Source organism: Nuphar pumila, chromosome 7 (genome assembly GCF_984573655.1).
Source record: "Nuphar pumila chromosome 7, dmNupPumi1.hap1.1, whole genome shotgun sequence".
Taxonomy (NCBI): domain Eukaryota; kingdom Viridiplantae; phylum Streptophyta; class Magnoliopsida; order Nymphaeales; family Nymphaeaceae; genus Nuphar; species Nuphar pumila.
In genome coordinates this window covers 5504780-5530428 of record NC_143255.1, presented here as the reverse complement: position 1 = coordinate 5530428, position 25649 = coordinate 5504780, and the positions used below count along the sequence as shown (strand labels likewise).

Sequence of the window (25649 nt, the reverse complement as noted above, 5' to 3'; positions counted from 1 at the left end):
TCTGCATTGTTTGGTCAGAGCTGCCACCGCACGTCTCTGTGTGGCGGGACGTTCGGGGTCTGCCTAACCCCAACTTGCCTTTCGAATAATCAAAAAAGAAGTTTTATTGTCAGTGGTGGGTCTTCCCAACCCAGCTTGCCTTTTAAAAATAAACAAAAAAGATATTTTATTTTTTTATATTAAAATGGCAAGCTGGGGTCAGGCTACCAGAACAACAGCTGTCCCATATGGCAGAGGGGTTCAATCTTTGTGCCTTTAGTTTGACAGGAGCTGTTGGTGTGACGTTGCATGTTCAAAACCCTAGTCGTAGGGTGAATAATAACAGGTGGGGGTCTGCCTAACCCCAGCTTGTCTTTAAAAAAAAACAAAAAAGAAAATTTTATTGCCAGTGGTGGGCCGGGGCTCCATGTGGTTGGTAGGATAATAACTGGTTGTGCCTAACCCAACCCGGAAAAAAAAATTTGTAATCAAGTAGGTTTGACACGGCATCTACTGGCAAATCAGTAATGTAAAACACAATTCTATGGCAGCCCACGTGGGTATGCTTTCACACGAGGTCCATTATATAGAGTCGAATATATTTTAAGGGCAATTTACATTTTACAGACAGGCTCCTATTTTGTGGTAAATTAATGGTTGGACGCTTCAGGTTTCAAATAGTTAAAATATACAGTTTATGTTTTAAAAAGTTGCTCTCTTAACTGCCGGTGTTATTTTTACCCTTCGAACTGACTTATTTATCTATGACTGAACTCTTTCCCCCAAGTGTGCAGGGCATATATGATTAGGGATGCAAACCGATTGGATCTGGATCAGCTAATGCATTAAAAAAATCGAATCCGCATCAGGTTGAAACAGCAAAAAAATCATAAAACTTTCATACTAGATATGGTATGTTTGCATCCCTAGGTATAAAATTGATGTTTCATCCACAATCAAATGTCATTTACAATACTAAAAATGATTGACAAATTTAACGCAGTTTTTGAAATACTGTATAATTTTTGAAATCGGATCAATGTTCAAATTCATAATTTTTTTTTTTTGTAAAAGAATATTTTTACCTTTGGCACAATCCAATTTCTTCCAAATATGCAAACTTTCTTTCAAGTATCAAAATATATGAATTTTTCTCAAAATATGTAAATTTTCTCTTAAATATGTAAATTATCTCTGGCACATTTGTAAATGTCCTCCTGCCTATGCCCCTTATGCAATTTTAGTAAAAAAAAAACTCGCATATTTCAGAGACATTTGCAACCATGAGTAGTGAAGGTCCCCAAAATATGCGCACATCTTTTAAATAAATACCTTTCAAAAATTCTTGCCTCGGGAGCTCACTCTCAAACCCTTACCTTACATGCAAGGGGGCATTGCCTTGCAACCTTCCGCCAACTTACTGTGAAGTTAAATTTGCGAAAATTAAGGATTTATATTAAGGTAGAAACCAAACTGCACACTTTTCCAACAATTTGCACATTTTATGAACCTTTGCAACTCATAGATGTGAATGTCATATTGTATTTGTGAATGTCACGTCAGACAAATAGTCTCATGCTTGGTATTTGTAAAAGTTTTAATAAAAATAAAAAATAAACTTTTAATGGTGCTTCAAAAGTGCGATAAAGCCTTTATGAGAAAATTCTCATATTTGAGAAAAAATTCACATATTTAAGAGAAAAATTACATATTCTTATATTTGTAAGAAAATTCACATATGTGAGAGATAATTTGCATAATCTTATATTTGTAAGAAAATTTGTATATTTGAAAAAAAAAATTGCATATTTAAGAGAAAATTCGCATGTTCACATGTTTGGGAGAAAATTCACATATATGAAGGAAATCTGCATATGTGAAAGGTAAAATTATATTTTTAAAGACAAAAATTTATGAAATTGCATATGGGAGAAATTCAAAATTTTTGAGGCATTTCGAAAAATAAGTCATTTTTATCGTACAGGACGATCATTTTTCGTTTAGAATATCCAACAACTTCTAAAAAATGAATAAAACTTCACAACCCACAATCTTAGCGCTTAAAGAAAGGTTAAAATTATTATTGTGAAAAAGTTAACTGAATACAAAGGAACTCAGGCAGTCATTTGAGCAATTTTTAAAAAAAAGACAGACATGTTTTTTTTCATATTTGAAGCTTTTTGCCATACATAAGGCACCTATATGTGTTTCATTAGGGAATGAAAAAGACACGTGGAAAATTTGTGGTCTGTTCACACACACACAAGCAATCAAAATGCTTGTAGGCTCAGCGCTATATATACAGAATACAAGTCTCTAAATCTTTCACGCCTCTGCTAAATTACTTTTCAAGAAAGTTTGTTCTGGTTTTTCATCTATCCTTTTAGCTAGAGTTTGCTTCTTTCATGGTTCTGGCTCTCAGATAAGAACCGGGAGCTCTTGGATAGAGCTTAGAGCCCCATCACCTTCTAGGCAAATCAGCTTAGCCAGCAATTGAAGCATGGAGATCACAGTGCTTAGCTCAACCTTCATCAAGCCATCTCCGTCAAGAACCAAGGAAGAACTGGAATCCAAGATTCCATTGACGATCTTCGACGTCGCGGCCTCGGATCTCTTCATCTCTTCTGTTCTCGCTTTCTCTCCTCCTACACCTAGCAATGAAGCCATGAAAAATTCTTTAGCCAAGCTCTTGTATAGCTTTCCTCAGCTCACTGGGAAACTGGCAGTTGATGAACATGGGCGTCCTTGCATAGAACTTGATCAGGATGCATGTGTGCCAGTTATTGAGACCCAGATCGCCGGTCGCCTGGCAGACATTCTCCCTCTTGAGCCTACTCCTGCTCTCACCAAGCTGCATCCTGCAACCCAAGATTTGGACTGGGTCATGACGATCCAATTAAACAGGTTTGATTGTGGGGGGCTTATCATTGGCCTTTCCGCGAACCACCGGGTTGCTGATGGAATGTCCATGGGTAACTTCCTAGTAAATTGGGGCCAAGTTGTTCGAGGTCTCGAGATCAATCCGGTCCCGGTCCGCGGCGACTCAGTTCTAGTCCCTAGGGACCCTCCTATGTGTGAGTTCTCTCACCGGACCTTGGAGTTTGCGGATTGGAGCCGGACACCGAAAATGGTAGATGTAGGGTCCATTGAGAATCTGGTTGTGCACTACACTGATGAATTCTTGGGACGGCTGAAAGAAAGAGCCTGCAAGGATGGCGATGGTGCTAAACAAAGCACATTTCAGTGCCTTCTGGCACACGTGTGGAGGAAGGCGACTGAAGCACGCGGGTTGGGAGAGATGGAGACCACGTATGTGCGAGTATTGATGAATGGGAGATCAAGGTTGATGCTTCCAAATGGGTATTTTGGGAACATGGTGCTGTGTGCATACCCAACCGCAACAGTCAAAGATCTCTTACGGGTAAGTCTAAAAGACCAAAAATCAGAATATTTCTTTTTTAGTTTTGAGAAACAATGGCAATTTTTATAAATTATTGCACGTTAGAATACACGAAAAAAGATGTTATTATGACATATACATTTTTAACCATAAACTTTTCTCCAAAACCAAACAGAAATTGTTTTCTGAATTAAGAAAATTTATGTAATCAGATCCGTGGAAACTGAAGATTATTGATTCCTCTCAAATAGTATTTGAATATCAAATGCATACAGACCTCGTGGGATGAAGCAATGGACGGTGAAGATGTCGATTCACTTTCTTAAAGTGATTCGACAGATCACCTGATCGGCTCTCCTTATGGTGCACCCCATTAATTATTTGCAAAATGAATGGGATTAAATGAGACGTCACATTATCCATATATAGGTAGCCATCCAATGAATTAATGCCACGAATAGAAAAAAAGATAAGGTGTAGTCAAATTGCACATTTTAAATGGGCCCTACAATTGAGATACTCCACGGGAAATACGGGAAAGATGGTGGCCACTCAGGTGTAGCGGTACATGACAAATGTGCAATAATGTGATTGCATCTGATCCAGCCTAGACAGGAATAGTATTCGATCAATAATGCCTTCTGCTCCATGTGATGTCCAAAATCTTCACGTCCAGCAACTCAAAATTTTAATTTCTCACGAGATTTTTCCGTTTGTCACTGTGGTTTTAACCCCCATTCACATCCTGATTGTGTGACTCCACTTTTCTTAGATTACCCAAATCAATGCTTAGTTTATATAGGGCATGGATCCGATAATCATAACGATTTTACTATCAAGCCGATTGCTCCCTTTAGAGGCGGCTGTGTCCCTTCCCTACTGTTGTTACCAACTCATAAACTCGCTAGACTGAAAGGAGAGGAAATAATAAGCTACACTGAAAGGTGGCTAATTCCAATTATAAATTGTGTATATCGGGCCTAGTGAGTCCTGAGGTTAATGCTGTTACCAATTCTTGGTGATGTAAATGGGTCGGATTCGGGTCAGATCTAGGCATTACCAAGTTTTACTTAATCGAGTTTGGCTTAATTTTTTTGAATTTATGACCCAAAGACATTGCACCTGGCATGAAGACCTGATCACGTTGGCTCAGCCTGTCATACCTACGGTCGTCGTGCCAGTTGCGTAAAATTATGAGACTAGGACCCCTGTATTTAGGGCCTATGTTATGCATTGGCTTGCGCAGAGGGGTGACACCCATGGGAATTGAACCTTGACTGCTCGTCTAGCAGCCAAGGCCCTACCTCACAATGCCAACCCCCTTGGAAAGGTTTGCCTTAATTGGATTTGAATTTTTTATTCTGATGAAACAAGATAAAACCAAACCCAGATCTGATGCTTAAAACCCAGTATTTACAATTAATTGGGTCAGATTTTTAGTCGGGTTTGGGTTTGAATGAAAAATTTTATACCAACCCCAAATCCCATTATTAATTGGATCCAGATTTGACTACCAAACCTGCCTAATAGATTAAGATTCATGTCGGGAGTCGGGTTGCAACTGACCCATTAACATCTCTAACAATTCTTAAGGGAATGCAAGTCTGCTTCTGAAAGAGGTGATCACTTTTGAAGGCCAGATTTATGAGATTAAGATCTAGGTTCTTAATGTAATTCATCCATTCCTCCAAGGGACTAACTTGGATACTGGCAGAGTTGAGATTCCAAGTTGAACCTGTCTATTCAAGTCGAAATATACTTGAGCAAGATTGCACCAATATGTTAATCTTAGTTGTCCAATTGAATGCATGTTTGTCGTCAGCATTCTCACCTGTTCATACATATGATCTTAGCCATCAAGATGCATTCAGTTGCGTCTAGGCCAGGCCACATCATGTTATATGATACATTCCGTTTTTTAGGGCTCTCATACATGACCTCATTTCATTTGTGTGATATTGCAGCAAGATGCCCTAGGACATGTAGCAAAGCTGATCAAGGATGCACTGGGAAAAATTGACAAGAAGTATTTCCAATCCTTCATCGATTTTGGAGTGCTGAATCAAGAAGAAGAGCTGCACCCAGTATCAGACATGGATGGAAACCATCTTTGTCCTCATTTTGAGGTTGATAGCTGGTTGGGCCTGAAGTTTGATCAAGTCGACATTGGTGGTGGTGGACTCTGTGCTTTCCTTCCCTCCTGGATACCCGCAGAGGGTGTTGTGGTCTTTATTCCCTCATCATGCAAGGGCAAACCGGGAATCAATGTGCACATCACATTGCTTCGTAACCATGCAGAGGCCTTCAAGAGGATAGCTTGCACCCTTGATTAATGATTCATATAGGGTTTTGTTATGGAATAAATTATTACCAACTTGCATGTAGGACATGGGGGAACAAGTGGTTCTCAATAATGTTTGTTTTATAAATATTAGCTTGCGAGCGAATGATGTAATTTTTCCAAATTATCTAAAAAAAACTACCAAATAGAGGTCAAATGAAATAGCTAGATGGTTAAGTTGAACCATAGCTACCATAAGCGTCTTGCTACATTGGGGAAGTTTGCTTCCAAAGCGGGAAACTTCTCAATTCCCTGAAAAGAGGAGAAGTTTTGGGTGGAAAGCCCACTTATGCATCATTTCCCAAGTTGATTCCCTTTCACTTAACAATTTTCTCTTGCTTCTTGTCACTTCTCACTCACATCTCCCTCACTTCTTACATTTTTCATATTAAAAATTTTTTTTTATGACATGTAAGTTTGCATGTTGGTTTTATATCTATTTATATTTGTTTCTTATTTGCTACTACCTGCGTTGCATCTTATTTTTTATGTGTTTTATTTTCATTTTTCATGCACTTGCATAATCGACTTCACAATTGTATCCCACTTCTCGCTTCATACAACTTTTTAACTCACTTTTCTGCTTCCACTTCACACATTGCTTTTGTTACCTATTTTGTTTCCTGGTAACTATGGGTTGCAACATCATAACCAAAGGGTTCTCAACCTCTCAGGTTGGAACCCATAAGGGCTTCCTCCAAGCATGCCAATCAAAATAAAATTAGCTAACAAATAAATAAAAAGGGTTTGATTTAGCATATGATGTACATCACATCCGCAAATATATCACATATATACTAAAAGTAGACTGAGAAATTTTTAGCAAAAAATTCTTTTAGAAAACATCCTGCTGACATTCAAAAAGAGTTGCTTGGATTTGAGTCCAGATCTTTAGATCAAATTTGATACCAGATTTTGTTAAATTATGCACATGGATTTGGGTCCAGATCTACATAATCTAATCATGCATATGCAACCAATTCAATTAATATTTAAATTAAATTGTTCTCTATTCAACTGTATAATTCGAATCCAAGTTGGACATGGTTAATATCTTTGATCCATTCTCAACCATGTTTGACAAAAGACTGTTGGAAATATTGTCTTGAAAATCTAATAAAATGTATTTGATACAAAAATTAATGTGACATTTATTAGTATGAGACGATTATGTTCATGGGTGTATTAAATAAAATGATCATGAGATCATTAATATGATATAAGATATCATAAGGGTCCATAACAATGTTGTCGGTATCGGCATTGGCATGCATCGTTGGGCCACTGATTCAGTTGTATCGGCCGATACCGATACTTAGTTGGATCGTTTTGTATCGGCTAGAAAATAATAAAAAATTATTATGTGTCAACCATAACATGACATGTGTTAAAATCATTAAAATAATATTAAATTAATAATGGAAATTTAATTTTTAGTATTTTTAGCATTTATTTAAGCATTAGCTGATTTAGGGTGAAGTGTATCAAAATTTTGTTGATACAATGTGTATCGACTGATACAGGCCCATACGGACCGATATTGATAACATTGGTCCACAAGTTACATTGTGGGATAACTAGATGTTTGACTTCATGTCAATATGGGAGAATTAGTTTTTTCATATCCTTTGCCTGCAATAGTCACAATTGTGGATGAGGCTAGACAACTCATTTATGTGGTTGTCATAGTATATGATGTTCATATTAGAGATGAAATTACTTATTCTCGAGTCATCGAAGTAGGGACTTTGCATCAACACATGGGTGCTTAATTGTATATTGACAGGTTGCAATGAGAAATTATCTTGAAAAACTATTTATTGTTAAAAGATAATTTTGTCGTATACAAAAGGGTTCAAAATATCCTTTGACCTGATGAGCTCATTTATTACTAAGTAAATGATTTAATTATTTTAAATACACCTAAATAAGTTGTAATAAATTTATTGAAGGATGTACATTGGATAATTAGTGAAATACTTGAGCAGTCATGGGATCCAATACCATTTTTGAGGAATATACAACATTGAGAAAAATACAATTCAAATTAAAAGAAAAAACCAAGCTTGGTAATTTGATAAATTAATTCTTAAAATATTTTATTAAAATTATTTTTGAAAAGTTTGTCATTTTTTTATGGAAGAGTTCCATAAAGGTTGATTCCAATTTTGGATCCTTAATGAAAAATTATACTTAGGCTATGGATTTGACAATAATATTATTATTCCTAAGAGGAGGCTAGACCCCTCTCTGCCGAAAAATGAAATTGTCGGCGAAAAAAGGAAATAGACAGGGGAGTCGGGGGGTTACCTAAGCCGAAGGGGGTCGGTCGACTGGCATCGGGCGACTGTCATCGAGCGTCGGTCGACAGGCGTCGGGCGACAAGCGAGAGGCAGCGGGCCGGGGGGCGACAGGCGGCAGACTAGGGGGCGACGGAGAAGAAACGCGGTTGGCGACAGGCGACAGAGACGAAACAGAAAAGAGAAAAAAGGGGTTCAAATTAAGGATTTATGAGAAAATTAGCGATGGACAAATTTTGTCGCTAGGTCGTCGCTATTTGGCGAAGGGGTAACGATGAAATAGTTCTACCACTGATCTGTCGCTAAGTTGTGACGGATATCGAGACAAAATAAATTTCATCGTTAATCCGTCGCTAATTAGCGACAGATTATTGACAGATAGGGGTGGCAATCGGGTCGGGTTGGCGTGTCGGGTCGGCGGGTCAGCATACCTCAACACGAACCCGACCCGTTTATTAAACGGGTCGGCTGTGGCAAACACGAACCCGACCCATTTATTAAGTGGGTAACCTGACACGACACAGTTAACCCGTTTAATAGACGGATCGGGTAAACGGGTTGACGGGTTGGGTTCGGGTAACCGGGTTGACCTGCTCGCCTAACTTCTCCCCCCCCAACCAAAACCCTAACCCCTAGGGAGAGCAAAAATGGAGTGGTGCTGGTGGTTCTCCATAAGGAAGGGCGATGCGCCGCAGTCCAAGGATGACAAGGGGAAGGAAGGGCGGAAAACGAAGAAGCCGGCGATGAACGCGGCGACCGAAGAGCAGGAGGTCCCGAGGATGAATGGTGCCATGGAGGTGTCGAGGCCCGACGTCATTACCGTCTTCGAGTTCGGCTCTGTCGCCGCCTCTGACGACAAGATCACGTTCGCCGGCTACTGCTCTATTTTCGATGAGCTTGAGGCGTGACGGTGGGAGATCCTGTCTTCTGCGGGGTTGAACGCTCCGTAGTTCCGAGTGGTCTTCTGAACGGTTGGCGTCACTTCAGGGTGGGTTATTGGTTCTGTACTCTTTTGTATGAAGGAGATTTTGGGGGTTTCTAGGGTTTTCTGATAAGGATTTTGGTCGGAGCACAGGAGGTCCAAGGGATGAATGGCGCCATAGAGGTGCTGAGGCCCGACGTCGTTACCGTCTTCGAGTCTGACTCCGTCGTCGCCTCCGACGACAAGATCACACTCGCCGGCTACTGCCCCGTCTCCGACGAGCTCGAGGCGTGCCAGTGGGAGATCAAGAGAAGAACAATGAGGAGGGGTTGCTTCTGACAGAGTTGATGCCGATTGCCGATGGAGAACGCCAACCCGTGACTAAATATTGCGATAAACCGGTCGGGTTGGCGGGTCGGGTTCGGGTAAACGGGTTGACCCGCCCGCCTAACCCATTTATTAAACGGGTTGGCGGGTTGGCATACCCCTAACACGAACCCGACCCGTTTAATAAACGGGTTAAGTGGGTCGACCCATTTACGACACGAACCTGTTTAAGCCAAACCCGAACCCGGCTAAGAAGCGGGTTGGAGGGTCGTGTCAGATTTTGCCACCCCTACCGATAGAATGTTTTTTATTGCTAATTTCGCAAATAAGCGATATTTTAGCGACAAATATATTTCTCTCGCTAATCCGTCGCAAATTTGCGCCGGAGTTTTTCTGTTGCTAATTAGCGTTTTTCTTGTAGTGATATAATGTGTGTGTTTTTAATTATAAACATAAATATGAATATATTAATACAAATGCTTAAAATCAAAGTTTGGATAGAAAAAGCACAAAGAGCAACGGGGTTTTCTAACCGGTAAACAGTGTGTACAATCCCATGTAATTCTTTAACAGGAAATTCATCATCTCTGTAAAAAAGAATGAAGGGAAGCAAGTCCTTAATATCCGTGGAAGACAAACATAAAGTTGACCGAAGTTGTATTCTTGATATCCAATGCTGAAATTCCACCTCATAAGCAACTGCTTTATTTTCTGCTCTGACACTACAAATCACCAAGAAATCAGTATCAAAATAACAAGCTTGCTCCCTCCACCCCCCCCCCCCCCCAAAATCATCACACACACATCGACTTTGTTTTGAAACATGGGCCTTTTTCTTGGCAGAAAGTTTTCTTGTTTCAGTAGAAGAATCCATGGCTTTGAGAGAAAATACTCCCGTTTCAGCACTACACAAATGTGAGAATAAATCACATGATATGTCAAATAGCAGATACTCAGTGTTTTGGTATCACCATAGTTCACTACGTTCATTTCATCATTCATTGTTCAAATAGTAGGGGCCACACTGATGACCCGCATGTTGTCATCATCTGATTCTGTGACACCGCGCTGGCTGCCATTGATTTTTAAAAGAACGATTATGATGCCAAAACACAAAAGATCGACAATTTTGCATATCACCTAATCTATTTTCCATAATCCCTAAAAATCAATCTCCCCATAGCAAGCATATTACACAACATAGCTTTTTTTATTAAAGAGTTGTACAAAATACATCATTGATATGGATATCAAAGGTAAATATAACAATGCAAACTTTGTGAGCACATTGAATCTGAACCAATCCACTAAAGTTATTTCCAAATATTATTTAGCAAACTAACCTTTTGTTTCAATTAATTGCTACTTAGCAAACTAACCCACCACTCTGAATTCATTTCTCCTGGATCATCTTTTCTAGCTCCTTAATTCAATCCAACTTATAACATATTTGCCTGAAAAGCGGGACGTTATCTTGACAAAGTGCCACTATTGCATCAACGCCACCCTTCTCATCTAGGCTTTGCATCAAAATGATCAACCCTTCAACTGGCAGCCATGATGGGAGAACAGCACAAGGTGCTCCCCCACCAAAGTCTATTTCATAAAGTTGAAACCCCAACCAACTGTCAACTTCAAGATTGGGACTGGTAATGCTGCCAATGGGGGGTACAGTAACAACAAGTTCCTGGCCCTCTTCTGGCTCCACCGTTGCTCCGAAATCGATAAATGATCGGAAGTATGCATCACCTACCTGACCGATCGCATCTCGTATCGCTTTCGCAGCGAACAAAATCCCCCCACTTAGCAGTTCAGTCACTCTCGATTTGGGGAATGCCCATAGAACCAAGTTGCCAAAGTACTCCAAAGGAATACCAGGCTTCAACCTTGCCCTCCCATTCATCGCCACTCTTACTTCTGTGATCTCATCTTCTACAATTAAACGTGCTAATGTCACTTTTCTCCACAAGTGAGCCATTATACACTCAAATGTGCTGTATGGTCTATCAAGATTGACACTTGAGGTGCACTCCTTGAGCTTCCTTACAAATTCAGCTGAGTAGTGCACTACTATGTTCTCTATCAGTGCAGAGGCCTTTGGCAAGTTGGTGCATGTAAGAAATTCAATATCATGGTGAGGGAATTCAGGCTTGGGAGGGCTCCTAGGGACAAAGATAGACCTATCATGAAATGGTAGAGGGTCTATTGCTAGACCTCTTGCTAGCCTTCCCCAGTTGATTAAGAACAAGCTCATAGAATGCCCATCTGCTACTTGATGGTGAACAGTAAGCCCAAGCACAAGGCCCCCGCATGCAAACCGGTTAAGTTGGATTTGCACAAGCTCCTCAACATATATGCACGGATGGAAAGCAGTGAGCTCAAATGATGGCTTCAATGGAAGTTGGTCTTCTAGATTTCCATTGACAGTTGTCTCGACGACACGGACGCCGGCATTATTGAGATGGATACAAGGTTGGCGATGATCAACGATCGTTAACCGGCCTGCAAGGTGAGGGTAGTGTGAGAGCACTTGAGAGAGGGCATGCAATATCGTTGCATTGCTTGGTGTGGGTGTGCGGAATGCATATACACTGGCTACATGAAAATTCAAGGCAGCCTTGTCAAAGATTGTAAGGGGAACCAAATTGTGTTGGTTAGGGTGAGTGGTGGAAGAGAGTGGCTTGAGCAAAGTAGTGTTCACTATACGAATTTCCATCTTTTCCCTAAGAGTCTGTTGATCAGAACGAATATGTTGTGGCCTATAAATACACTTAAAATTAGACAATTATTGCACTGAACAGGATTGCTTGCAACGAAGTATTTCTTTTAGATAATTCAATTGAATGAACCCTTTTGGTTGGTTTAGTTGCCTTCTGACAGTACTATACAAATTAAAGGGGCCTGATTCTTGATCTTATTTTGGAGAGCTACTCTAAATGGTTGACATTTTCTTTGTCAATATATATATAAGGGAATGATGGCCTTGGAGCTTTTTACGTACAAGGTTAGGTCAGTTTGTGGACCACTTAAGTTAGTCACCATTTAGAAAATTTTAAAGCCAGCTTGCTCCAGTACACTCCGCAACTGCAACCATTGAAAAAATGAAAGTAGTGCTTGAATTTTGATTCGTAGATTCATTGTCAATTCCATGTAGGTGAGTGATTAGTTGGGGTCTGAATAGCACAATATATAAGCCCACCTTGTGTTTTTAACTTTTATCTGCAGAGCTGAACTGGGATTAGGTAGACCCATCACTGTTCATTAATCTATATAAAACTATAGAGTACCAAATAGTCACATGCAAGGTAGTGAGGTTATTCTCCTGGTTCCATTTGTGAGCTTTTTTTTTTCCTACCAACTGATCAGGAATGTCTGACGTATTAACTCTTGGACGAGTTTCATAAACCAGAAAAGAAATTTCTCAAAAAAGAAAAAAAAAGGCGAAAACACACACATCCATGTTGGAAACCTTTTAATCTTCTCTATGTTCATCTGACTTAAAATTTTCCATTATCTGTCATCAAATGAGCAACAAATCCAATCTCGCATGACCGCGGCCTTTGGTCAATTTAGTGGCTTTATCTACTTAATTAGGTATATTGGAGCCAAATCCTTGTTGAATAAAACTTGGTTTGAGTATTATGCAACCTTGGCCATATACTAGCGATAATTTTGTTCAGAAAATGCATGGGATTAATTGACCCCATATATGATGAGGTGCTTAGTCCTGCCTGGTCATATACCTACTCATGACCCACGTGTTAGATTTCTTTGGAATTAAATTTCATGCTAGCAAGGTTGGACCTTCAGCTCAACTTTGGATCTTGATTAATGTGCCTAACCCGTATATTGCTCAACAAGATGTGCGGCAATCCAAACCTAGAGAGACAAGGGACTTATTGGGACAGGTTAATGATATCCAATCCAAACAGAGAAAAATACAGGCACCATTTCTCTTATTTAGTTTTCCCCATCCTTGATCCAGCCTAGTCACACATTTCACAAATTTTGGACATAAGAATGAGATCTACCAAATAAAGCTTGCTCCAGACTATTTTAATTTGTGTTCTGGACCTCAAATCAGCTATAGCTCACCCTTCTATATAGTTCTATGTGTTCCATTCTAAATATTTCTTTTACCCATTCACGTTCAATAATATGAGTCAGATCCACGCCTGTTAAAATGTCTTTATATATAGGGATGGCAGTGGACCGGGGGATAACGGCCCGCCTCGCCCTGTTTGGACCGGGGATGAAGGGCATGAAATGGGGATGGAGGCGGGGATGAAGGTTAAAATCTATCCCCGTGAGGGGGTGGACTTACGCTTTTCCCCACCCGCCCCGTCTCTATCCCAATCCCCGTTTAGCCCCGCCCCGTCCCCAATCCTTTAAGGGATGACCATAGACTAAGGGGAAACGGGGTCCCGCCCCACCTCGCCCCCGTTTGGACAATGGAGGACATGAAACGGGGATTGAGGCAGGGGTGGAGGTTAAAATTAATCCCCGTGCAGGGATGAAGGTTTGGATTTTGAAACGGGGAGGGGATGGAGACCTTGTCCCCCACCTCCGCCCAGGTCCACTGCCATCCCTATTTATATATGTGGGGTTAATGTCTGATACCCTGATCGGTAAGGAACCCTGTTCTTCAATATTTTTCGCACATCTGATATATATATATATATATATATATATATATATATATATATATATATATATATATATATATATATATATATATATATATATATATGTATGTGTGTGTGTGTGTGTGTGTGTTTGGGGTAGTAGAAATCAGTAATTGGAAAATGTTATTCCAACTATGTGTAAGATTTTGAAGAGGTTGAAAAACCAACGGACTACAATGTTTCAAATTTTAAACACTCATGAAATTATATTAATTTTTACTATGGTCCAAGAGTGGATTCCTACTATTTTAACCGTGATGAATGCATCCATGGGTTAGATTTGGTCAAAACAACCACTCACTATGAATTTCAATTAAGGGGTTTCTTACCATGAGGGATATATATATATATATATATATATATATATATATATATATAGAGAGAGAGAGAGAGAGAGAGAGAGAGAGAGAGAGAGAGAGAGAGAGATTGCTAACCATTAGATCTTAATAAGATCCATAGGGCTTATTTGCTCATTTTTGCTCTCTCACATTCTCCTCTCACATTACCTCTCCTTCCCGAGCTTGAGACAATGAGCACCACCACCATGTCGCCTGGATCCCAACCATGTTGAGCACCACCATGCCTTCGGAGGTGCCTCTCTCTCTCTAGCCCTCTTTCTGCAACCCTCTCTCTCTCTCTAGAACCCTGATTTTTTTTCTGGTTTCTAGATCTGACTGTCAAGTATCAGGTGGGAATTATGAGAGTTTTCATGGTAATCAGGTAAGAGGGTTTTCGAGTAATTGATTCTGTTTTTTTTTAGGATTTTTATTTGTCTTGTTGAATTCTTGTTGTACTGTGAGAAATAACATAACAGCAAAGGGCACTCAGAATAATATATTGGTTGTATAACCGTGGTATAATTTCATAGCCATAACATGTATAACCGTGGTGCTTAGTGCTTGGTGACTAAGTGCTTCCTCCAGGAAATAATTATTTGCTTCCACATGGTCTTTATTTTTTGTTATGGTTGGATTTACTTAGGCTTCAATTACTAGAAAAAACTTCTGTAGTCACATCCAGCCAAATCAGCCCCCTCTCAAATCGAATGGCCTTTTTTTACAAATGCCATCTACCATCACCTAAGCTGCTGAAATTATTTCAGAAATATGCTTCCAAATACAATGGTGTCATTGATGCAAATGACCACATTGGGACTGCCAATGAAACCATACTCAGATTGGAAAATATAGAAGCAGAATGAAAATACACATTCAGCTATAAGGATAAGCAAGTGGTTATGCCAGTTACTTTTTTAGCTTGGGCACTTGCTTTATTTACCCGTTTCTGGTGGTTGCAAGGCCTGTTTGCATGTCTTTGGCAAATTTCAGACTTGAAAAACGAACTTTGCCATTGCTATCAAGAAGAACTATATAGAATGATTCTGCTTTAAAGCAAAAAGCATGTGAAAAAACAACAAACAGTTTTATGGAGTTGAGACTATTGTTTGTATTTATTTAGATTTTCATTTCATTAAACAATGGAAGTAAAGAAATTAACCTTTGAAAGAACAAATACAGCAAGCAGAAGAAACAAATGTCATATACATGGATGCACTAATAATCCAACTAATTCTTGTAATGACCATAAAAAATATCGCAATTGAACAAACTGATGGCCATGCCCATGCACTTGATCATCCTTAAGCGGATCAGTCAAGCTTTCTCCACCTCATGACCAAATTGTTGATGAGGTTTGGTTCTCTGCTCTAACCGCAAAAAAAAAACCTCCACAAATAGAAACCCTGTTCGTGGTTGAGGCTGGGTGCACCACCAACGATCGGTAGAAACCCTGCTCATGGCTCGATTATGAAGCTGGAAGCAAGGTTTGGGTTAAGATCTTGAACAAGACCATGAGGAACCAAATAATTAATTCCTATGGAGGTAGCATTCAGTCACCAAGAACCAAGCACCATTGTTATACATGTTATGGCAATGTAGTTATACCAATATCTTACTCTGAGTGCCTACTATTTCTCATAGTACAACAAGAATCGGACAAGACAAATAAAAATCTTAGAAAAAAAAAACAGAGTCAAGGACCCGAAAACCCTCTTACCATGAGAACTCTCACAACTCCCACCCGAACCTTGGCAATCAGATCTACACAACACGAAACCAAAAAAAATAAGGTTCTAGAGAGAGAGAGAGAAAAGGGGGTTGCAGAGAGTGGGAGACAAGAGAGTTGCAGAGAGAGGGAAAGAGGGCTAGAGAGAGGCACCTTCAATGGCGTAGTGGTGGTGCTCGACGTCTTAGGGGAGGCACCTCTGATGGCGTGGTGGTTCTCGACACGGCAGCGTGATGGTGCTGGTTGTCTCAAGCTCGAGTGGGAGAGGGAAGGTGAGAGGAGAATGAGAGAGAGAGAGAGAGCAAAAATGCGAAAAAAATCCCTAAAGCCCGTTATCTTTAGTAGTATGATTTCTAGCCTCTGGATCTTATTAAGATCCAATGGCTAGCAGACTTGCTCTCTCATTGATCTCCTATCCATTGCTCAGCTACCCATATCTCTCTCTCTCTCTCTCTCTATATATATATATATAGGTTACAAAAGTAACATGGATGAGAGGAACGAAAGTTTCTCGACAGGCGCACCCGCGAGCTCTTCGGTCTCTGGCACCGCCCGCTCCTCCAACAAGAGCGTCTTTAGCAGAATCCGAGCCGAAGCAGATGAACGTGAAGAAGGACCGGATTCGGTGGTCAGAGGAGGAGGAATCTGTTTTGAATCTTGAATAGCGTCCAGATTCGGCTATTGACGAAGAGCTTGTCGGTCGAGATGGCATCGAGTTCATCGACGGAGGAGCTGAAGGTGTTGAACTGGAAGTCCTCATCGTCGTCGATGATCAGATCGAAAGAGATGTTCGGGAAGCGATCGGAGTGACCATTGAAGCTTGGAGAGAGGGAGATCAGGCGCCGACTCTGTGTCTGCATCTTTTCGTTGTCGAAAAAGACGGCCTTTGGGTGACAATCCGGTCCTTGCTGCCATTAGCCGTCCACTACCATCATCGGCCACCTCCTTCGCAAGCCACCACCATCATTGGTCACCTCTATCGCAGGCCCCTCATCTCTCTCTCGATTGCTCTCTCTCTCTCTCTCTCTCTCTCTCTCTCTCTCTCTCTCTCTCGAGGTGAAAGACTGTAGAAAGAACGTCTCTCTCTCTCTCTGCTCAATGTGGTTAGCAGATACCACCCTCTCTGCTCTCTCTCTCTCTGAGAGATCTACGCTGCCGGAGACCCTTCCCCCAACTTGCCGGAGATCTGCGACCATATCTCTCTGCTACGTGCTTGCTCCATCCCCCACCTATCACCGGGATTCACCTAATCCACTGTCGCCGCCCACTGCATAAAGATGAAAATGAAAATGAAAATCTGCTATGCCGTATCCCCTTTCTTGCCTGCTCTACCTCTCTTTTGATTTCGTGGGTGTGACTCTCTCTTTGCTCGGAAACCCTCACACGACACCACATTCTTCCCCCCTCACCCGTCTCCTCCTCCAGCCACCGGCTACCGCCGCCGGTGATTATCCGGCCGGTTCCACCTCACTCCCCCGTCGGGGCCGCCAACAGGCCGGCGGCACCTAACTCTCTCTGTTTTGTTTTGTTTCCCTGTTTCCGGTGCCACGCTCCCCCTCTTTAGATTTGTTCTCCAGCCATCCCATCCGACCCCGCCCGCCACCACATTCTTTGCCGCCTCACTCCCCCGTCGGTCCGTCGAACCCTTCCGCCGAAACACTGATCCCTAGTGGAGGATGGCCACCATATGGCGAGCGAGTCCCCTCTTTCCGTCTTTAGACTCTTAATCCCCTCTTTCCTTGGAGATGGCTGAACCCTTCTGATGTAGCCGTTGCCGACTAGTCCTGGCGGTGGAATCATCTCCCTGTGCACGGCCGCCCTGAGCAGCAACCACCAGCCGACAACCCCAACTCCGCTCCATTTTCTGTTTGCTGCTAACACCAACTCGGCCACACGCGACATCCACCATGCCTGAGCTGCCTCCCTCGGCTCACGATGTCTTGTTCTTCCCCTGATTTTTTTTTTCCACTGACGATGCACCACCGCTGCCTCCATTCGGCGACCCCACTGTTTTCCTTTTCTTCTCAAACCCAAGTCGATCCTCTCGGTGGGACCTCGTGTTTGCTTGAGCCGTGTAGCCACACATCCAGCGGCTTCAGCCTTCCTCCAGTTTTGGGTTTGGCGAGCAGCGCGGTGCTTATTGCTGCATAACCCGTGGGAGCCACGGTTTCGTTTTTTCTCTCTTCTCTCCGGTGCCGAAGGGAAGGCCGATGCTGCCATTCTGAGCCCAGGAACCGTCGACGTTTGCCTCCGGTGGTTTTCCAGTTTCGTCGAACGCTGCAGACTCGAACGGAGGTTGCCCTATCTTGTGCTGCGTTGGTTGGTCGTGCCGATCACCACCGGAGCCCCCGACCCTCGCAGGTGTGCCTCTATCTTGTTTATTTCCTTTTTCAGAGTTTCGTAGGCTCCTTCATCGGTGCCTTTCGTCTTTCGGTTATGCGCCCCTCGTCTAGCCGTTTTTGGGGACTTGCTCCCGATCTCCCATTGAGGGTCAACCAGCGAGCCCTACTTTTCATCAAGGAAGCAGTGAACGATTGGGGTGCAGCTTTTGTGCTTCGCCGATGGGGATTGGATGTCGTCTTGCCTTTCAGACTCAATCGTTGGTTCTTCTCTAAGCTTTCGGAGTCCCTCCGATCATGCCTAGATGTGGGCTCTCTTCGTATTTCAGACATTAGGTTTTTCCTGCGAGCTATTAGACGGGAGCCTCTCGAAGCGTGCTCTGTTAAGGCTTTGCTTGTTTCTCCTTTCTTCATTCGTGAGCTTCCAGAATGGGTTGCTGATCGAGGATGGAAGCAGGTCTCATCTACTTGGCAAAGCTCCTTCCATGCTATTCGTTATAGATCTCAGTTGAGTCGTGCCAGGCCGGGGGATTGGTGGTGTGCTAATTGTTTTTCTTTGAATTTTCATAAACGTTGTGATTGTCATAAGTGCGGCTTATCTTTTCTCTCTCGTCGGCACCCAGTCTGGAAGCGAAGACGATCTAACCCCTCTCATTCTCATTCATCGGGGATGAATCTAGTCTCTAAAGATTTTTCTGGGGTGGTGCGTCATCCGGCAAATCGGAATCCTGAACGGCCTTCCCAAAAATTATGCTTCTCGCCATGGGTGCAGATTGGCAATCTCCACAACCCGGCGATTTCATTTAATGCTGTCAAGATTGGGTCTATCTGGGTCCCAGTCGAGCCGCAGCACTTTGGGCTATCTTTTCCGTCTATTGCTCCATCTATGTTAGACTCTTCGCCAGCTTTTGATGGCATCTCCCAACCTTTGCAAGTTCTGCCAGGGGTGGGCCCCAAAGCATTTGGGTCTGCCATCAATGCTTCATCTCTTGGAGATTTGCCGCTCACTATTTATAATGCTCAGAGCTCGACGTCTGATTCTTTTAGCGCTAATTCTCGTGGCGGACTGATGGCGCGGTTGGGTAGGTATGCTCGTGGGAAGCAGAGAAATTTTTTGCCATCCTCGTCATCACGAGCTTTGTCTAGGGTGAGCCCACAAATATTTGACCATGATAGCAATGCTTTCTCTAATGGAGTTCAGTCGTCAGCTTTTTCTCAAGCTCGAGGCCTGGTATCTGCTTCTCTTTGTACCAATTGCCATTTCAGCTTGGAGGCGCGGTTGGGCAGGCTTGCGCGTGATGGACAAAGGACGAATTTGCTATCGTCCCTTATTATTTTTCCCTCCAGACGCTATGACTATCTGGTTATCAATCTTATTGCGTTTAATGTTAGAACCAACATGGCAATCAGATGCATGGTGCTTGGCTCCTCGGTTCCTCGTCCTTTCCCTGTATCGCATTATGTCTCTGAGGTTTTTTCTTCTACCAAATCTTTTGGTATTCCGCCAGACGCGGTCTCCTTCATTAGTCCAGCACAGGGTCAGCAGCATCCTAGTCCACAACCCCTGGGTGTCACAGTTGTCGATGCAGCTAAGTTGCTGGATATCTCTCTCTCATCTTCACAGCTGCAAGCGATAGCTGTTGATATGGATTCTATGATTTCAGATATTTCTGCGATTATTGGGGACTCTCTCTGCAACTCTGGTGGAGCAGATTGCGAGCAGTTGGGCATTTTCGATGGTCACTTGAGGTCGTCTGTCAGTGCTGGTGGTCAGCGAAGAAGGAGGCCTTCATTAATTGTTTCGGCTACCGATGCTAGGTCCCCAAGAAGGTCATCTCGGTGCCACCAACCACGGGTTTTTCCAGATTTTGTTCCATGAAGACTGTTTGTTGGAATGTTAGGGGCTTAAATTGTCCCACTAAACGCTTGTTTCTGGCTAATTGGGTTAGGGAGCAAAAGCCCGACCTTCTTGCTTTATGTGAAACTAAAATGGAGGTCATCTCGCTCGTGGTCGTTTCTAGCATCTGGCAGGGAGCTGACTATTTCTATAAGCCAGTGGTAAATCATGCAGGCGGTATCCTTATCTTGGGAAAGCAGTCTTTAAATTTATCACAGTTGGATGTGGGTCTTTTCTCTTTGTCTGTTGCTTTCAATTTGCAGGCAGTTGATAGAAGAGTAGTGGTTTCTGTTGTTTATGGTCCTAATCTCGCCGCCATGAGGCCCGCTTTTTGGGATGATTTGGATAGGGTTGTCGTTTCCAACGCGGATTGTCACCTTCTTATGGGGGATTTCAATTGTTTGTTATCTATCCATGACTCTAATAACCTCGTAATTCCCAATCCCTCTATGCGAGGTTTCCAAGACTTTGTTCACCGTCATTCTCTCTACCCTATTCCTTTAACCGGGGAGCGCTTCTCTTGGTCGAATATGCGGTCTCGTTCGTGCTGTAGGGTCCTTGATAGGGTCTTTGTCACACCTAATTTTTTGGACCTCATTCCCGACGTTAAGTGTGTGTTGTTTGCTCCCTCTATCTCGGATCATGGGCAGATCATCACTCATTGGGGAGATGGCTTTCAACCCACTAGGAGCTTTGCGTTTGAAGAATGGTGGCTTCAGGAGCTAGATTTTCTCACGGTTGTTACTAATTCTTGGAACAAAACTGTTGATGTGCATTGGGCCGCGCTACGTGTTCAAAATAAGCTTTCTCGTCTAGCTAAGAATATCAAAGCTTGGCTTCATAGTCGTAAGGTGGAGAAATTTCAGCAAATAGCCGCATGGGATCAAGAGATTTCTCAGTTGTATCAGTCTATGTCTTCTCCTGACTCTCTTTCTGATTTGCAACTTCTCAATCTTCAGGCCAGGTCCTTAGAATTAACCATGCTCTTGAAAAACTGGAGGATCAAAGAGGAAATTCGTTGGAAGCAAAGGTCTAGGGTGAAATGGCTTGCGGCTGGTGATGGCAACACTAAATTTTTTCACTCATATGCTTCCCATCGTCATAGGAGGAAGGTTGTTCCTTCTATCTCCATTGAGGGTGTTTCTTATCTCAATCAGCACGTTAATCCGGCAGTCTCGCTATACTTTAAGGACTTATATTCTGCTTCGTTAACTGCGGAGGGTGTCTTTGGTAATTTCCTAGTTTGCTCAATTCAGCTTGAGCAAGCCAGATATATGCAAAGAAGGTTCTCTGAAGATGAGATTTTTTCGGCCATTAAGGATCTGTCGGGTTGGAAAGCGCCTGGCATTGACGGGTTTCATGTCGACTTTTTTAGAATCTTTTGAGACTGTGTTAAATCAGACGTGGTGAGTATGTTCGATGAGTTTCATCGTAACTCCAGACTGCCTTATCATTTGCATGTTGCTATTATTTCGCTCATTCCGAAAGATGATGAGGCCAATGATATTTCTCGATTCCGACCTATCTCAGTTATGAGTGCTCTCTATCGGATGTTTGCCAAAGTTTTGGCGAATAGGTTGAAATCGGTGGCTAACCAGATTTTTTCAGACTCTCAGTTCGCCTTTATCCGTAATAAGAGGGTCCAGCACTCGTTCATCATGGCGTCCGAGGTGGTCCATTCCTTGCAGCATAGCGGTCAACCTTACTTTGTCCTTAAATTAGACTTTCATAAAGCTTTTGACTCTGTGCATTGGCCATTCTTATTTCAAATGTTAGCAAATTTCGGTATTGGTCGTCGTTTTTCTGGTTGGGTGAGAGAGTTGGTCTCAAATGCCCAGGCCATGTTAAATATCAATGGTATTAGAGGAGACCGGTTCAAGCTAGGGCGGGGTTTGCGGCAAGGGTGCCCCCTATCACCTTTGTTGTTCAATGCAGTTGCTGAGGGTCTTGTGGTCTTGCTTAAGCGGGCTGTTGTATCGGGTTTCATTGATCCTTTGCAGGTTTCCGACTTCCCGGGTCATATTCTTACTTATGCTGATGATATGATCATTTTTGGTCGTGCAAATGTTCAACAGATGCTCAGGTTCAAGCTTATCATTCAGTTCTTTCTCTCCATGTCTGGGCTTTCTCTAAATGAGACCAAATGCTCTATTACCATGTTCAATGTTAATGCCAATATGCTTGCAGCTGGAAAGAGAATTTTTAATTGCACTACTTCTAACTTGCCTATTATGTACCTTGGCTTGCCGTTACAAGTGAAGCCTCTATCTTTAGCGGCTTGGGCTCCGACGCTTCAAAAAGTGAAGCGCAAATTGCTTTCGTGGCAGTCGTCTTATCTCTCTAGCGCTGGACGTCTAACCTTAGTCAGACATGTTCTTTCAACTATTCCAGAATTTTTCATGTCTCTGTTTGTGATGCCTGTGGGAGTAGAGAAGCAGCTGACGCGCTTGCTGGCAGACTTTCTTTGGTCTGGGTGTAAACTCACAGGTAAGCGTCACTTGATTGGTTGGCGTTCGGTGGTTCTACCTCGGCGTATGGGTGGTTTAGGCATCCCGGTGCCCAGACTGCGAAGCATTGTTCTTGTCGCCAAGCAATGTTGGTTGGCCCACCAACCGGATAACCCTTGTGCTAGTTTTCTTCTTGCTAAATATGGGGATCCAACTCTTATTCCGGTTCGTCTGGGAACCCGAGGTTTGGCGCTCTCGCACTTGCGTAAATCGTGGTTGAGGGCTTTAGCCTGCTTTAGAGACCATTTTGAGGTCTCCGGAAATTTTGGTCAGTGGTTGCAGTGGGCGTTGGCTCCAAGTGGAGAGTTTCTCACCAAGAAAGTCTATAGATCGTTGCTACCGCCAGGGGCTGATTGGTTGCCCGAGGATGTGCTTTGGGCGAAGGGTCCTTCCCCCCGTTCGCGAGTCCTGGCTTGGTTAATTTTGCACGATAGGATCCAGACCCACAGTAATCTAAAGAAGTGGGGCATTCAACTGCCGAGTTGGTGCGTGCTTTGTCAAGCTGCAGAAGAATCTACGTTTCACTTGTTCTGGTCTTGCCCAATATTTATGGAAATCTTTAGTAGAACCTGGAGGCATCCGGAAGTATTTGTTAAGGAGGAGTCATTTGCGCTAGATCTGATATTGGGGCCGGTTTGTATTAGGCGCAGCAAGAGGTGGAGGTTCATCTGGCGGACGTGGTTGCTTACCTCTTGGTGGTTTGTTTGGATGGCGCGTAACGATGCTCATTTTCGTCATATTCGAGTTAACATTCAAAACCTGGTGCATAAAATTTTGGTAGATGTTTATGCGATCTTGCGTATGCATCTTAGTGATCTTCCACTCCCTCCTGCTGATGCTACCTATCCTTTGTCACAATCTGGGCACGCGGCTATGGCGTGAGCCCATTTTATCTGTCTAATGTTCTTTTCTCTTGTGCTTTCTTTATTTGTTTTGGATTTTGTTCTTGTTCAGTTCATGGGTTCAACATTTTGTTGATCTTCATGAGTGGTAATGTTGAATTACTTTCGGCTCTCTCTCTCTCTCTCTCTCTCTCTCTCTCTCTCTCTCTCTCTCTCTATATATATATATATATATATATATATATATATATATATATATATATATATATATATATATATATATATATATATATAGGTTCATACTAGTTTACATATTTTGTTGGTTTACATATTCCAGTTTATATTGGGCATCATGGTGTAGAAACCGTCAATTTTTTTAGTTTTCTGTTAGATCAACCTATATATGTGATCCGCAAGGTTTGTTTAGTAGGAAACAGGTTTTGGACCAGGCAATTAAGACATGAATTAAATTATACACACATGTATGTGTTTGTGCATGCAAATCATCTAGTCTTTTTAATAGTGAACATGAATTAAATTAAAAAATGTTGACGTTTAGACAACTTTCAAAAGAATGTAAAAATCCATATCCCCTTATGCCCAGAAAAAAAGAAAGTTTTACATCAAAATAGTTTTTTTTTGTGAATGAAACAAAATTAATTAAAGAAAAGTTTAACAATGAAAGATCAAAGGGATGAAACATCCGAGCAAAAATGCAGAATTCAGGAAATGAGCCCTCGGCCTAATGGGCATCTATAATTAAGCGATCCCGAGAGAAACATCCATTGAACAGTGAGTGACAATCATGTTGCCTTTTCTAGTCGAGACCAGATTCAGGCCACAAAGCATCAATGGTAGATATGACGTCTTCTATTATAGTGTTAAGGACTCTCTTGACGGTGTTCCTCTGTTGCCATACTTCCACCAAACAGAGTATAGCCATCATTTTCAAATAGTGGGTGTGCATGTTTCTCATGTTTACGACCTTATCAGAAACATGGTGGAAGCATGTTCATCTTCCATTCTCCCCTCTTGCGTGATCAATGATATTCTTTGGTGATTGGTGGCAAGAATTCCACCAATGGTAACCGAATTCAAATCGCTGAGGCCTATCAAAAACTGCATAAAATGATCTTGTTGATGAAGACCATTAACGTGTTTCATTGCCCCAGTGCATGGGCAATGTAATATAAGATGCAAGTTTGTCTCATAAGCCCTTTAATTTTGTGAAGTATGTCACCATGAAGGACTGCATTTATTTGTGGTTGATTATTTGATGTTGAATCTAGAATATTCAGAGTGTTGGTTTGGAAAAATCTGTCATGTAGTCGCATGCATACTTCAGTTGTCATATTGACATATATTATGCTTGTCCAGATCTTTGTGAAAGTTAAGTAGTATCCATGACAATACCATGTTGTTGCATGCTTTAGATTTTGGAAAGAAACAATGGATAAACCCATTTTACCTTTGGCACTCAAAGCAATGCACATGGCAGGCCTCCATGTAGAGTACTCTCCATTGAGAACTTGGGTGATGAGAACTGCTCTTTGACTATCAAAATTATGAAGATAGACAGGATTTATAATGGACGTGTCAGCTTCATCATTATTGGACATCCTTGATGCATTAGATGATGCTGACTAAACTGATAACATGGCTAAGATTAACAAGTTCATGTATCGTGCTTTGATACCATGTTAAAATGGAGAACCCCAAAATGATATGAAAAAAAAGTCTTTATTCAAAGAAAATGCACATAGAAATACACTTGTGATCAATCTCAAATCCCTTGAAATTAAGAATGAGATTGGATTGGGCTTTATCTAAGCAAATTTTCCTATCTAACTAGATTGATACAATCCTTTCACCGTTACATATAATGGACAACCTTTACAATGATGAAATGTACAAGTAAACACATTAAGGGCACGTTTGGAAGCAAGAAAAACTCCCATATGAAACGAAAAATTTTTCTATGAGAAGTTATGATAAGTTTTCCAAAAGAATTTTTTTGCTTGTTTGTGTAGCATGAGGAAAATGGGC

The 25649-nt window shown here is 42.0% G+C and overlaps 2 protein-coding genes and 1 long non-coding RNA gene across 3 annotated transcripts; 1 reads left to right on the top strand and 2 right to left on the bottom strand.

Annotated features, from left to right (window-relative positions):
- The first annotated feature begins 2305 nt into the window (after positions 1 to 2305).
- LOC149830968 (tryptamine hydroxycinnamoyltransferase 2-like) lies at positions 2306 to 5877 on the top strand. Its single transcript, XM_090013576.1, has 2 exons — positions 2306 to 3400; positions 5344 to 5877. Exons 1-2 carry the CDS (start codon positions 2480 to 2482, stop codon positions 5710 to 5712), a joined length of 1290 nt encoding a protein of 429 aa, XP_089869702.1. The 5' UTR covers positions 2306 to 2479; the 3' UTR covers positions 5713 to 5877.
- A 4821-nt stretch (positions 5878 to 10698) lies between these two features.
- LOC149830967 (tryptamine hydroxycinnamoyltransferase 2-like) lies at positions 10699 to 11985 on the bottom strand. Its single transcript, XM_090011859.1, has one exon. The coding sequence runs from the start codon at positions 11983 to 11985 to the stop codon at positions 10699 to 10701; it is 1287 nt and encodes a 428-aa protein (XP_089867985.1).
- Positions 11986 to 15387: 3402 nt separating this feature from the next.
- On the bottom strand, positions 15388 to 16278 carry LOC149830966 (uncharacterized). The gene is made up of 3 exons (XR_016433250.1): positions 16172 to 16278; positions 16010 to 16053; positions 15388 to 15765 (listed from the first exon to the last, which is right to left on the bottom strand). It is a non-coding gene; the product is annotated as an uncharacterized LOC149830966 (long non-coding RNA).
- Between the last annotated feature and the right edge of the window lie 9371 nt (positions 16279 to 25649).